Raw genomic sequence first — 14,275 nt, 5'->3', positions numbered from 1 at the left:
AGCGCCGACGTAGCTCACATTTAAAATGGCGTCCTATGTATTGTGAAGTGAAAAAGCTACGAACAAAAATATTTTATGATTTGAAACACTAATAAAATCAGGTAAGCATCAAAGTTAGTAATTGCATATTGACTCTAGGTTTTGTCTTATTTTCCGTGGCATACACAGTGTTCTGCACCCAGGAATACAACAATATCGTAATTCAGTAGTTAACGCTGATGAATGACATCGCCAGCTAATGCTAACGTTAACCTGCCAAATTATGTAACCAATAAGCTAAAGTAAGTAGTAGTGAGTAGTATCGCAAATCAAAGTTTACTGTAAAATTGCTTTAAAAGTCGTCTCTTTGGGTTTAAAAATGTGTCGTTTTACAAAGTGTGTGTTCGTTTCTACCAGGATGAAGGTGGTCAATCTGAAGCAAGCCATTCTACAGGCTTGGAAAGAACGATGGAGTGACTACCAGTGGGCCATTAACATCAAGAAAAACTTCCCAAAGGGAGCAACATGGGACTATCTTAACCTTGCAGGTTAGAAGAAAGACTCTGACGTCCCCTGGCTACCAAACTAATTATTTTATTTAATACCTGTGATAGTATTGTCATTTTCTATTCTGGCTTTAATTTATGACTGTGTATTCCAGAGGCCCTGATGGAACAGGCAGTGATTGGTCCCTCTCCCAACCCTCTTATTTTGTCTTATCTCAAATATGCTATAAGTTCCCAGGTGAGAGAAAAATCGGGAAACTGGTGTGTGTCAAACAGTGTTGATCTTATTTTAATACGCAAAATCTCAACGTTACCTTCTCTCTCCTTAGATGGTGTCTTACTCCAGTGTGCTCACAGCCCTTAGCAAGGTAATTTTGACTTGAGGAAAATTATGGCATAATGCAGTTTAAGGTATGATATCAGAGGTTTTCAAGACTGTCTCTTTTCTGATAGTTTGATGATTTTTCTCGGGAGCTTTGTGTAAAATCACTGCTGGAGATAATGGACATGTTTTGCCATCGTCTCAGGTATGTAAAATGATTCATGACATTGTTGTGCATTTGCATTCTCCATCCTTAGTAATACCTGTGAAACATATGTATAGTAACTGTTAATAAACATGTTAAATGGGCTATGTAGATTATATTTTATGAAACTGAGAATTACATTTATTTACATCTTGCGTAGACTGTTATTTCTGTGACTCAAACTTCTCTTAAGTAACTGCATCATACTGCTGCTAAGGCTCGCTTACTCTGCTTGGTCAGTCCGAGAAGAAGTGATTGTATTAGACCAAGATCAGCCTTATATCACAAGTTAATCTTTAGTTTTTACATTTTCCTGATTTGGTTTAAATAACATGCATTAGCTACAGCTGCATACTGCTCCCTCTTAATGAGCTGCCCAGGATTCTTGGGCATGCAACCTTTTTATTTAAGCCTAAGGTTTTATTTTTTACTGATAACTTGCACTATTGTTTGGAACAAGTAATATGTTTTTCTTTGAATTTAAACTATCTCTGTCTCTACCTCTCGTCTCCGACTCTGAAGCTGTCACGGGAAAGCAGAGGAATGCATTGGGCTGTGTCGGGCTCTGCTCGGAGTGGTAGTGTGGCTGCTGCAGGGCTGTTCCTGGTACTGTGAAAAGTTCAGAGAACTGGGCCCATCAGCCAGCACAGAGGCCAGTCTGAGAGCCTGCCAGGAGAGGCTTCACAATTTGATGAACAGCCCCAAGAACAGGGCTCTGGTCCACATCGCTCGGTTGGAGGAACAAGGTAGTGTGTGTGTGCCTCTGAGTTTACGTTGGATTGTGCAAAATATGTTTGGGCACGAATATATTTTTTTCCAATATGATCGTGGGTCTCTCCTGTCAGTCACATGAAATAAATGTGTGAACTGAATTTGACATTTGACAGAGTTTCATAGAGAGTTTTTAGTCACCACTGATTGTCTGGATTAATTTATATGGATTAAGTTATACAGATTGGATGTTAGAATAGGCAACCACTCCTGAAACAATACATTTTGGTCAAATCTTATTGGGCATAATTGGTGTGCCAGACATCTTACTGTGTTTCTGCTGCTATTCCTCAACAGGTTCCTGGAGCAACGTAGAGCAATCAGTGCTGAAAGTGACAGATGGCCTCGGCAGTGTACCTAACCAGACACTGAGAACAAATTTAGAGGAGAGTGTGTCACTAGTAAAAGGGTAAAGATTCCTGCCTTGTTCCTAAATACATACATCTTTTTAACTTGAGCATCCTAGACGTTGAAATCTATTAATTTAAAGTACATCACAAATAATCTTCGTCATACCAACCAACTCTTCTCACTTTCCTCAGTATTCCCATGATGCTGTTTGAGCAGAGTGAGCCCAAGTTCCATCCTTCCTTTCCTTCAGTCCACGCCTTCATCATGCTGGAGGGGACCATGAATCTGACCGGGGAGACACAGCCACTGGTGGAGCAGCTGATGATGATCAAGAGAATGCAGGTGAACATGTAGTTGCAAAGAAATGTGTGTGTGTGTGTATGTGTATGTATATATATATATATATATATATATATATATATATATATATATATATATATATATATATATATATATATATATATATATACACATATATATATATATATATATACATACATACATACATACATACATACATACACACACACACTGCCATATAGCTAGCTAGCTTTATGGCAGTAAATTAAATTAAATACTGTAAGGCCTTTTTTTTTTTATCAGTGTCCGGTGTTGTGTGTTTTGCTTAGATTTTAAAAAGGGATGAGAGAGGTTGAAGATCAAACTAAATCCAGAGAGTACAACTTTCTCTGGAAAGCGAGTTTGTTTTTAATTGTGGAGACATTTCTAATTATTCTGTTTCTTCTTTCAAGGATTTAGACATAAGACTCGATTGTATTCATGTAATTTATTATTGTAGCTGCAGTTCTCTCAAATTCTTTGTCCTCCACAGCGAATCCCAGCGCCTCTTTTTGTGTTGGAGATCTGGAAGGCTTGCTTCACTGGCCTCATCGAGTCACCAGAGGGCACAGAGGAGCTGAAATGGACTGCTTTCACATTCCTCAAGGTAAGATGACACTGTTGCCTGCTATCGGTCTGTGAACTGCCTTTTTTGCTTGGCCTGAGTGTTTAATGTCATTTTCACTTTAAATTATTGTCAAATTAAAGGCAGACGGTCTGCAAAATTTATATTTTTTTAAATATACGTTTTGTATTAGTATGTTAATTTCCTCTTTTTGCTTAGTATTGACAGTATTATTTCCACTCTTTAGTCTTAAATAGACTCTCCTTTGCCTAAAGTGACTTAAGTTTATTGTTACATGCAGTAATCAATTTAGTATAAAAGGTAAACTAATAAAAGGCACCAAAGACCGAATTACAAACTAGTTTCTTTTCTTTTTTTTGATCAGATCCCACAAGTTCTTCTCCGACTAAAGAAGTATCCTCAGGGTGACAAAGGACAGGTACAACAACGGAGTCACTGATGTATTTCTAACAAATGAACACACCGGTACAATCATGAGCTTTTAGTATTTCTAAGCAGTCATGGTCAAAAAAAGTAATAACTCCTGTGTTATGTAAGTTATGTGATAAAACCGCCACTATCATATTTAAAAACATGGCAAATGTATCTTCCAGGACTTCATGGAGGATATGAATATTGCATTTCAGTACTTACTCAAGCTCACACCATTACTGGACAAAGCTGATCAGAGATGCAAGTAAGTGCTCTACAATCTTGCCACAACCATTTCAGCCTCCTGTAATCTCATTGTAAGACGCGTATCGTTTTTCTTATGCTTCTTCACATAGTTGTGACTGCCTTGGCATGCTCCTGCAGGAGTGTAACAAGCTCGGTCTGCTGTCGGATCCAAATACAGCCTGTCTCACTTCTAAACGGTACGGGTTGCCATCTCACAATCAACACGTATGATGCAATTCTCTTCATTAAAAAGGACAATTAAGCATTTTTTTAAATCTCTTTTCTTTATTTTCAGAACAATATTTTTGTTACCTTGTTAATGAATGAAGTTCAGTTCCCCATATTCACACAATACACCATATTCTCCAAACCCTGCACCCCGTGTCTGTCTGTCTCTCCTCTTCCCCTCCTCTCCCTGTCCTGCTCCAATTGCACATTTGATTCAGGACCGATAACAGGGAGTTCGCCCCAAGGTTAAAGACAGCAGAAAATGCTAACATCCAGCCGAACCCGGGTCTCATCCTGCGAGCTGAGCCAACTGTCACTAATATTCTCAAGGTAGAGCACCATTACCTGTTGTACAAGGCGTTCTCAGTGCATTGTGTAGATTGTGTAATGTAAAGAAAATGCATGAGTGTCACTGTAGGTGTCAGTGTCTCATCTCAAGTAGACGACGATGAGATGCTAAGTAAAATGTCATGTGTCACTGAATACACGTGGCGCGCAAAGATCGCAGAACTACAATGAATACACCGATGTAAAAAGAAGAAATGAGCATAACTCGTACTATCTCGTTCCATAGACGGTAGATGCAGATCACTCCAAGTCGCCTGAGGGCCTTTTGGGCGTCCTGGGGCACATGTTGTCTGGAAAGAGCTTAGATCTGCTCTTGGCAGCAGCAGCAGCCACTGGGAAGCTCAAATCCTTTGCCCGGAAGTTTATTAAGTGAGTAAATGCAAAAAAGAGTTGCAAGTGAAGACAAATAGTCCCCTTAGTCACCACAATGCTGACTTATTTATTGACTTAAATTTTTATTTAGTATTTTATTTCTCCCTTTTTGTTCTAGGCTTAACGAGTTTCCGAAGCACATCAGCGGCGAAGGATGTGAGTTAAGATACAAGAGTGGCACGTTCCAATGTGGGAGTTTCTCTCCAAATTGACATATTGTTCATTAAATGAGATACTAACTTTGTGAATCCCCCCCCCATCCTCTTCAGCCAAGTCAGCATCAGTACGAGCCCTGCTCTTCGACATCTCCTTCCTCATGCTCTGCCATGTGGTGCAGACGTATGGTTCGGAGGTTAGATATCATTATTTCAATATAATGATGTTCATGGCTAGAGTATTTATTCTGTGTAGATTTTCCAGCCTGCTCTTCCATGGTGAGGCCACGTTATGTCCAAAGAGGGCTGTGTAGAAGTAACTTAACAATTCTGCTCAATGAACGAAATATTGTAGATTTGATGCGAACTGTCATTTCTGTCTGACTCGACCCATTTGAAGTCTAAATTGATCCATCGGCACAATGCTGCTCTGCATCTCTCCTTCCCAGGTGATCCTGTCAGACCCCAGCCCTTCAGGGGAGACGCCCTTCTTTGAAACGTGGCTGCAGACGTGTATGCCTGAAGAGGGCAAGACTCTGAACCCAGACCACCCCTGCTTCAGACCAGAGCCAGGCAAAGTGGAGAGCCTGGTCACGCTGCTGAACAACTCCTCAGAAATGAAGCTTGTGTAAGTTGCAGAACTAATCTGTGTTTTGAGTGTGCATGCTGTATTCCTTTTAATGTCAATGACTAAATATACTTTACCCAACTGATGACAATTTCCCCAAATAATACCAGCTTCATATGGTTTTTGAAAGTTGGTTTCCCTCTTTACAAACTGTTTGTATATGTTAATGAAAGAAGAACATTAAATTGCACATCCTTAAAACAGTCCTCCATTTATATAAAACATTATATTTATTATTTTTTTGGTGGGCTCTGCTTTAGACTGGTGCCATCTTAACTGGGCTTTTAAATTAATTTCATACACAATTAATGATTTGCAGAGTACATGTAGTGTTTCTTCATTTTTTTATGATGCAATGAATGCTCTAAATATAGAAGAATGCTCATCTGTTGTGTCAGTCAGGTGAAATGGCATGAAATCTGCCTGAGCACGCCAGCAGCCATCTTGGAAGTTCTGAATGCGTGGGAGAATGGCGTTCTCTCTGTGGAGGCAGTGCAGGTCTGTTCAACTTTAATGCTCTTACTGTTTTTTTCTTTGTCCTCTTGTGACTGGAAAATATTGTGCCAGTCGGTCACATGATGCTCAGGCAATACCAGTAACCTCCCTGACCACGCACAGGTCAACGAAGTTTGATTGATTACTCAAGAGAGTGTGACATATTCTGTGGAAATTGACGTGTAAAACTGTTTAAGAACTTGCAACATCAATGACGTCCTTTTGTTGTAGTTGACTTTCTACTCCATTCAAGTTTTCATACAACGCAATGTCCACTGGTGCTGTTTTCGTCAGAATCCATTCTCCTTTAACTATACCCCGCACTCTTCTGACCACATCCTTTCTTCCTTCCTCATTTTTCTTGCTGCTGTCATCTCTTTCCGAGTGTAGAAGATCACTGACAACATCAAGGGGAAGGTGTGCAGTATGGCAATCTGTGCGGTGGCCTGGCTGGTGGCCCACGTCAGGATGCTGGGAAGGGATGAGCGGGAGAAGCCCCAGACTATGATCCGGCAGCTTGTGACCCCGCTGTACGGGGAGAACACTCTGCAGTTTTACAACGAACGGTACCAACGTCACAAACACTAACTTGTCCTTCACAGCCTCCTCTTATGATCAGTTGTGGTCTCCCTCACAGACCATTAATACACAGGTTTAAAAATGACGTCCTCTCTCACCAGCGTGATCATTATGAGTTCCATCATGGAGCACATGTGTGCTGACGTCTTTCAACAAACTGCCGCGACCCTGCGCCCCCCAATGGAGGGCCAGGAGCCGATCCCCTACCGCAACCTGCTGCCGGCCAAAGACCCCATCCACGTGGCCCTCAGCAAGCAGTTCCAGACGGTGCTGCGCAAAGGCTGGGTGGACAGCCGGGCTCTGCATCTGTTTGAGAGTCTTCTCAACATGGGAGGGGTCTTCTGGTTCACTAACAATTTGGTCAAGGTAAGAGGACCAAAACCTAGTACAGATAGCTTGAGGATCAACATCAGCAGTATTTTAAGGCTGCTGCTAGCAATAATTTGTATTATTATTTACTCTGGAAAAATTACCTTGATGATTAACCCATAATTAATTGACTAATGCTCGTGAGCTCATTACAACATTGCTCCTTTAGACAGCTATTGGTCAGAAACTCCACATAGAACTTTTTGTTTTTTTAAAGATAATGACCACTCAATATATTAATTGGAGCAATGCGTCGTATTTCAGGAGCTGCTGAAAGAGACTCGACAGGAGTGGGCCGACCGCGTGGTGGAGTTACTCTACAGCATCTTCTGCCTGGACACTCAGCAGATCACCCTCACCCTGCTGGGTACCATACTGCCCGACCTGCTCACAGACTCTGCCCACTGGCACAGCCTGGCCGACCCACCTGGAAAGGCGTTGGCCAAGTAAGAGAAGCTTAATACTAGACGTGCGGGCGGCAGTGGTTGTGGTATATCAAGATTGCGTGTTAACTTTAATCTCCGGGCCACTCCTCAGGTTGTCTGTGTGGTGCGCGCTCAGCTCTTACTCCTCTCACCACAGAGGCTCGTTCTCGGCTCGTCAACGCAAAAGGCAGCGTGAAGATATTGAGGTAAAACATTCTCACAAGGCCATATTTGGCATACGGGGTGTGTAATGTGCTTTTTCAGCGTGATAAAATGACACGTTGAAGTATGTGAATACTGTGATCTAATTCCTTATCAATGAGCTCAGTCACAATGCAGTCTGATGTATGATTTATTGGCCCTAGGACTACAACAGCCTATTTCCCTTGGATGACACTCAACCATCCAAACTAATGCGTCTGCTCAGCTCCAATGAGGATGAGCCTGCTGCCCTTTCCAGTCCAGGTCAGTCTATTAATGTCTGGGTTTTTATACACGGTTGAATTATGAAGCCTGTGGCCTTTCAGTCATTTGTCCGTCAGTCTAAACCGGAGATTATGCAAATACTGACGGGTTTCAAAAGCAAATGAGCTTTCGAAGACCATGTCACCAGCAAGTTGCTTCTTGTAAGCACTCCGATAAGCATCAAAAAGCTTGGCCTGTCTCAACATTCATGATCTGTTGAGTGTCTTATACCGTCAGCTTAAGCACTGCAGAGTTTTTTTTACTTTGACTAATGTTAAAAAAAAACGGAGGGAGATATATTTTGAGAGGCGTTGTGGTTCCAAACTACTCTTATGATCAAAATGACTGACACAATTTGCATTCAGATTTGGGAAGTTTCACTTTGATCCTCAGCTACATACATACATTTCCAGACAAGGGGTTAATAGATCAGTGTGTTGCATGAGTTAGGAAAAACATAACTAAGCTACTTAGCTTGTTAAACTGAAACAGTTTTCTTTTTTCTTCCCCAAATATCAGCTGAGTTCCACTCATTCCTTTGAAATGACATGCCTAGTCATGTCAAGACAAGTCACTTAGAAGATGATTTTCGGAACAGGAAGATTATGCAAGATGACAGTGGAGGAAAGCCTTTGACTTTCACAACCAATTTCTCAATCGAATACTTAATGGTTAACTTCCCTGTTGACATTCAGTTTTGTGTATGTTTTTTTTTTTTCCTTCTCGTGTGTCAAAAAATGAAAACAAATTGTCAGTTCTTCCTCTGTTTCTCACGTCACTTCCCATAGGAGACCGATCTATGAGCAGTTCCCTCTCTGCCTCCCAGCTCCACACTGTCAACATGAGGGACCCTCTCAACCGAGTGCTGGGTGAGACCCCCACCTGTCACTGCCTGCCCTCTTCCTACAAGAACTACCCCACCCGCCACGTGCCGTGAACACATACACCTGTGGTTACATTACATTCATACGCCCTGTTGCCTTTTCCACAGCCAACCTTTTCCTCCTCATTTCCTCCATCCTGGGCTCCAAGACGGCGGGACCTCACACCCAGTTTGTACAGAGTTTTATGGAGGAGTGTGTTGACTGCCTTGAGCAGGGAACTCGCGGAAGCATTTTGCAGTTCATGCCCTTTACAATGGTGAGTTATGGACTGAGATGTGGGAGGGGAGGTCGAGATAAGGAGATGAGTGGCTGTTGCATCACACATTATCGGGAAAGGGTTGGGAATGTTTAGTTTTGAGTAATGATTCTGAGCGAGAGAGGGGGAGTCGTACTCAGGATGTGATCTATTTGTGTATTTGCAACAATTAAAGAACTTCTTACATTTTTTTTTGGTTGTCTGAGTCACTTTGCGGGTTGTGTGGCAGACTGCTCATGCATCAAATAACTGTGAGTAAATGTAGTTGTGCCTTGAGCAGCGTGATGCTTACTGAACTGTCATTTGTCTTTCTGTGCGTCCAGGTTTCTGAGCTGGTGAAGCTGTCTGCTATGGCCAAACCTAGAGTTGTCTTGGCCATCACTGACCTGACTCTGCCGCTGGGGAGGAGAGTAGCTGCCAAAGCCATCTCCGCCTTGTAAGCTGTGGGTTTCCATTTAACTCGGCACCAAATCTACACTCAGTGTCTCAGCGGATGAAATACAGCTGACCGTCTAAAAACTGGATCATCCAGTTAATGGGATTGTTTGTTGAAAAATACCATTTTTATAACCGTGTGTTTGTAAACACTGTTTTGCTATTGTGTTTTGTATTCCTTTTCACTGTTGAAGAAATGTGTAAATAAGTCTAAAAAAAAACCCATTGAGGATCCTGTTTCTGCTTGCCAGTATTTACTTACATGACGTGAGTTTTGTGTGTTTAGCACATATTATGGTTACGTCATATTATGGTTAGACAACATGAGATTCAACCCCTGTGATGATCACATGTTAGCGAGGCGAACACATGACACTACGTACAAGGAAGTTTGTATCATCAGCAGCAGTGACACAAGCTTGTGCTTATCTTGCAACACTTCCTCAAGGAAATCTGTCTGGCGGTGTCACATACATAATGACACAAACGCTATTATTTCACTTTTAGTTGCACTTCTCTATTACAGTATTACCTCCACTGGAATTTTTGATGCAATTTTATTGAGCATGTGTTGGCATGACCCACTGCCGGTGCTTGATGTGTCATTGTGTATTGTCATTCACAGGAAAAAAATGGTTCCTTTTTCAGAAAAATGCTTCTTTTTTTATTGAATTACCGGAAAATATAAACATACAGTACAGAAAGAGAAAGATTCATACAAAAATATTTAGTTTCATTTAAAGTTTACAGAATGTATAATTATTACTTAATTATACCCAATCCCCTAAAATGAGTTAATAGTTGATAAAGTTCATAAATATTAAGCTCTCGCTAAAAGTTGTGTTTTACATTCTTTTATTAAACTCAGTGATGGAAGGAAATAAATAAAAGTATAGGTTTATAACATTGGTATACTGTATATTATAGTCAGACTGTAAGACGATGACTTTTCATTTATTGCTGTGATAAAAGGAACAAGAAGGACTGAAGGATCCAGAGTTTTCATAAATAAATTCCCCAAATAAATATTCCATAAATAAATATATAAATACCTTTTTAAAAATAACAAACAATCATTTAACAGATAAATAAATAAATATCATGATACACTTATTTTTTTTAAGACAGAGTAAAGTCTGTTTTGGACACGAGCCAATATCCGTCACAGCATGGCACCTGTTGGTCAGCTCTCCGTCTCCTCACTGGTCCGGTCCAGACCCCTGAGGCAGCGGACCGTGTCCTGCCCGAAGGACTGGAGCTGCACCAGAGTCAGGTGTGCCGCCACCTGAGCGTCATATTCTCCTGATAGACGTAAGGCCACGGGCGTTGGCGAGGGCCGCACCACAGCCTCTGCCTGGGCCATTTTCAGCATCTGCAGGGCACACGCAACAACATCATGAAAGTGCCTGAAAGTCAGGAATGTTTGCCAAGAACGACAGCGCTTTCGAAGTCATATTCTACCTTATTGATCTGAATGACGAGGTCCTTGATGTCGGCCTGCAGCCCGGTCACTTTGTCTTTGTTTGCCAGCCGAGGAGAGACGGAGCTCAGCAAGGCCCGGTGCAGCTGGAGACCCTCAGACATGCGTAGCAAACTGGTCTCCTATTGGGAAAGAACGGCAGCGACAGGGTCATGTTATCTGTTCGTCTACCATCATCTGATCACACCGAAGCATTCCCCCCGCTAGATGCTTACCAAAGTGAAGTTTTCGGACACGGCTCTGAGCACAGGAGCAGAGGGGATGCCTATGGAGGAGGCCATGAACACGAGCTTGGCGTTTTCTGAGGAATTGAGTTGTAGTGCCTGGTGGAGAGATAAGGGGGAGATGATAAGGATAAATTGCAGCTTGGCATGCAATAGGAAGCACATGTTTCCTAAATATGCATTTGTAGGCCTATTTATAAAAAATAAACTGGTGGCAGAAATACTCACATCCTTTACTTGAGTAAAAGTCTGGATGATGCATTGTAATTTATAAAGGCATTTTAGCCGTTGTGTGTACTGCCTGGCCTGTTTAGTTACCAGTAACTGTAAATGCCTCATGATTGTACTACATGTTAACAAGGAAACACTTAACTACAAGTACCTTAAACGTGTAAAATACAGCTGTGAGTGCAAATAAGTAAAAACTAAGTTTAGCAAGCTTCATGCAGGAAATAGGACCTACATTTAGAGATTGATGCTGCTCCATTTTTAGCAGCAGCACAACTTACAAACTAAATATAACACCCAGCACATGTTTATAGCCACACTGAGCAGCCTGTCAGACCAGGAAGAGGGCATAGTGCGCGCGACAAGCTGCACTCATTCATCGCTGCACAGCCTGAACGCTCAGACCTTTCCACTCCACTGGAGCTCACCTCGACGTGAATGCAGGATTTGTGCGTGTCGGGAATGGAGAGCAGGATCTTTTCTATCAAGCTGCGGCTCCTCTGCACGATGTCTTGAAACTGCTGACCCTCAACAAGTGCGCTCCTCTCCGGCAGAGGTGCGCCGCGGGCGAGCGTGGCCATGTAGCAGGGAATGGCGAAAACTGCTGGAGGAGGAGGGAAAAATCAAAACGGCACCATCAAAAACAATCCCGTGCGTGTGTGTGTGTGTGTGAGAGAGAGAGAGAGAGAGAGAGAGAGAGAGAGAGAGGGGCGCAGAAGGAACAAAGCCCGGCTCTCTCCTCAGTCGCTCCTCCGCTGCAGCATGGGCATGTCTCCCCTCAGGCTCAGTGGCATGAGTTGAGCATAGTCACTGTAATGTGAAACCTCAGCCAAAAGTGACTACAGCACCATAAACACAGCTAACACAGCAGTTTGAACAGATGTAAACTCAAAATAAATATCATATTTACGCGTTAAAACCGATCCAGATGCTCTGCAACACTACCAGTGAAAAGATAATCCATCAAACTGTAGCCCAACACTTCCTTCAGAGTCTCTGCTGTGCCTCAAAGATGATCAGCAGAGGAAGAGAAAGCAGCATTTTACAAGCATGACCTCACCACTACTCACCAATCAGGATGTACATGGCCTGTGTTGAGGAATGTCTTTCAGTATTGACCTCAAGTGAACACGATCAATGATTGACAGTACAAGTATTGTCTTATATATATATAGCAGGCCCAAGGAGAGGGATTTCCCATTATTTGTTCAAATGAAGAAGTCTTCTTCTGACTGTCAGCAGATTTCCAGTCTTTTCACCTTGAGATGTAAAGCCTCGTCATTGTTTTGGGAGCCTAATTTAATTGGATCCAAATTGCAGTAATTAATAATAATTATATATTTAAATTATTATAACAACATTACACTTTATATTTTATCGAATTGTTTAAAAACCAACCAACAAAATACTTAACATGATATACAACTTTTTTTTTAAAGTAAAACAACAAAGAACTATGAAGATTAACAGAAAATAAAATGGTAAAGAACATTTAAAATATAAATATATTGAAGAAGGATAAAATAACATACATGTGCAAATAAAAGGGTGAAAGTAGATGGAGATGACTTTCATTTCCGTGTAAGTCTCCAAAGTAACACAATTCAAAACAAATTAAGGAACTTGAATTCCGTAATTACTGTTTTTATTTTTTTTTACATTGATATAAGTGTAATTGTATAGTTTTAAGAATGAGTCCGCAAGTTGCACAAACTATTTCAAAGTCATACTGAATGATATCTAGAGGAAACGGGCATTTCCTTTGAGAGCAGTTAAGGGGGAAATGCAAATTGAAAGTGTTAATAAAGCATACATCAGAATGGTAATGAAATCTAGGTTTTTCTGGAGGAAGTCTTTCTTTCCTTATGATGTCTGCAGTCATCCTGCGTGTTTTTTTAGATTATGTGATTCTTCTTTTACAAATGACTTTGCTTTGCTATTAATAGTTGGGAAAATTTGACATCTTACGTGCACTCTCCAAAGTACACACTGTATTTACTTGGCTGTAATGAAGCAAACAAATAAACAACACCTTAAACAAAAACAAAATATAGTATTATTACACTCATGCTTTTTTTTTTATTGTGGCCCCTGTTGCAGCAATTAGAAAAGTCTACAAGAGATACAAGAGTGCCACCTGGTGGAATAAGGACTTTTCCTTCAGCTGTGTGCTTTCACTCTGCAAAAAATGTTTTGCTTGTATTGCGTTCATAAATATCTCAATGGTCAAAGTGCAGTGGAAAACTAAGCTAAGCTTTGTAACTAATATATTTGATACAGACGTGCTTTCAGTTGATCCTTGCTGTCATGGTTTCATGGTTAGCTTAGCTTAGCACAAAGTCTGGAAGTAGGGGGAAACAGCTAGCGTGGCTCTTTCCAAGGGTCAAACGGTCAACCTCTAACACTCACTAAGTCCACGGTACGTTTTGTTTGTTTCATCTGTAAAATGATCGGTAGGTGGAAGGTTTCCAGCCAAACAAGGGAGACTTCAGGAAGTCGCTGCCACGGCCTCGTATGTGAAACATACCTGGCATTAACGTTTTTGCTTCTGATTCTGATGAATCCGTTCCCCCATCGGCCTGTTAATTTGTGAGCTGGAAGTGACTGTTGGTTTACTTTATTTCTATGTAGACAGAACCAAGCTAGCTATTTCCACTGTTTCCAGTCTTTATGCTGGAAAGGTAATATTTTTCGCACTGGCATGCCGATCTTGATCTTCTCATCTAACTCTCTGCAAGACAGATAACAAGCGCATTACCGCCTATTTTACCACCTTGTCCATTTAATTCTCTCTTTTTTTTAAATTGTAAAATCTAGACATATACCACTGTGGTGAGAGTGTAGTTAGAGTGTAATCACCCAATAGGTCATTCCTGTGCCTCTGTTGTAACGGATCGGTTTTCTTCCCTTGATCAGTCAGTGTAGCTATGTAACATCTTGCCATGCTTGATAAGCTGTGAAGTGAAGCCATCAAATCTGATCCCTGAA

General features: G+C 41.3%; 2 protein-coding genes across 3 annotated transcripts; one reads left to right on the top strand and one right to left on the bottom strand.

Moving 5' to 3' along the window:
- Positions 1-10,073, top strand: med24 (mediator complex subunit 24). Its single transcript, XM_068583832.1, has 26 exons — positions 1-101; positions 397-527; positions 641-723; positions 815-853; positions 939-1,012; positions 1,535-1,758; positions 2,081-2,192; positions 2,326-2,476; positions 2,967-3,080; positions 3,424-3,477; positions 3,653-3,735; positions 3,827-3,913; positions 4,175-4,274; positions 4,519-4,661; positions 4,783-4,820; positions 4,934-5,016; positions 5,269-5,447; positions 5,846-5,945; positions 6,333-6,508; positions 6,623-6,887; positions 7,155-7,336; positions 7,428-7,521; positions 7,681-7,780; positions 8,569-8,649; positions 8,772-8,920; positions 9,244-10,073. Exons 2-26 carry the CDS (start codon positions 398-400, stop codon positions 9,358-9,360), a joined length of 2,958 nt encoding a protein of 985 aa, XP_068439933.1. The 5' UTR covers positions 1-101; position 397; the 3' UTR covers positions 9,361-10,073.
- A 145-nt stretch (positions 10,074-10,218) lies between these two features.
- csf3a (colony stimulating factor 3 (granulocyte) a) lies at positions 10,219-12,489 on the bottom strand. Of its 2 annotated transcripts, none has more exons than XM_068583833.1 (5): positions 12,358-12,489; positions 11,716-11,891; positions 11,051-11,158; positions 10,817-10,957; positions 10,219-10,727 (listed from the first exon to the last, which is right to left on the bottom strand). In XM_068583833.1, exons 1-5 carry the CDS (start codon positions 12,371-12,373, stop codon positions 10,539-10,541), a joined length of 630 nt encoding a protein of 209 aa, XP_068439934.1. In that variant the 5' UTR covers positions 12,374-12,489; the 3' UTR covers positions 10,219-10,538. The 2 variants fall into 2 exon arrangements, with proteins under 2 accessions (XP_068439934.1, XP_068439935.1); XM_068583834.1 differs by lacking the exon at positions 12,358-12,489 and adding an exon at positions 12,198-12,287.
- Positions 12,490-14,275: the final 1,786 nt, after the last annotated feature.

Source organism: Clinocottus analis, unplaced genomic scaffold (assembly GCF_023055335.1).
Source record: "Clinocottus analis isolate CAN_PGR_092001 unplaced genomic scaffold, fCliAna1.0.p SCAF_19, whole genome shotgun sequence".
Taxonomy (NCBI): Eukaryota; Metazoa; Chordata; class Actinopteri; order Perciformes; family Cottidae; genus Clinocottus; species Clinocottus analis.
The sequence above is the reverse complement of the archived record's forward strand: the minus strand, read 5'-3'. Positions and strand labels throughout refer to the sequence as shown.

Coding starts and splice junctions, on each gene's coding strand:
- med24 (XM_068583832.1), top strand. CDS start 398: ATGAAGGTGGTCAATCTGAAGCAAGCCATTCTACAGGCTTGGAAAGAA. Junction 5,017..5,268: donor TGCAGACGTATGGTTCGGAG/GTTAGATATCAT, acceptor TCTCCTTCCCAG/GTGATCCTGTCAGACCCCAG. Junction 8,921..9,243: donor AGTTCATGCCCTTTACAATG/GTGAGTTATGGA, acceptor CTGTGCGTCCAG/GTTTCTGAGCTGGTGAAGCT.
- csf3a (XM_068583833.1), bottom strand. Junction 10,958..11,050: donor TGTCCGAAAACTTCACTTTG/GTAAGCATCTAG, acceptor CTTTCCCAATAG/GAGACCAGTTTGCTACGCAT. Junction 10,728..10,816: donor TCGTCATTCAGATCAATAAG/GTAGAATATGAC, acceptor TGTGCCCTGCAG/ATGCTGAAAATGGCCCAGGC.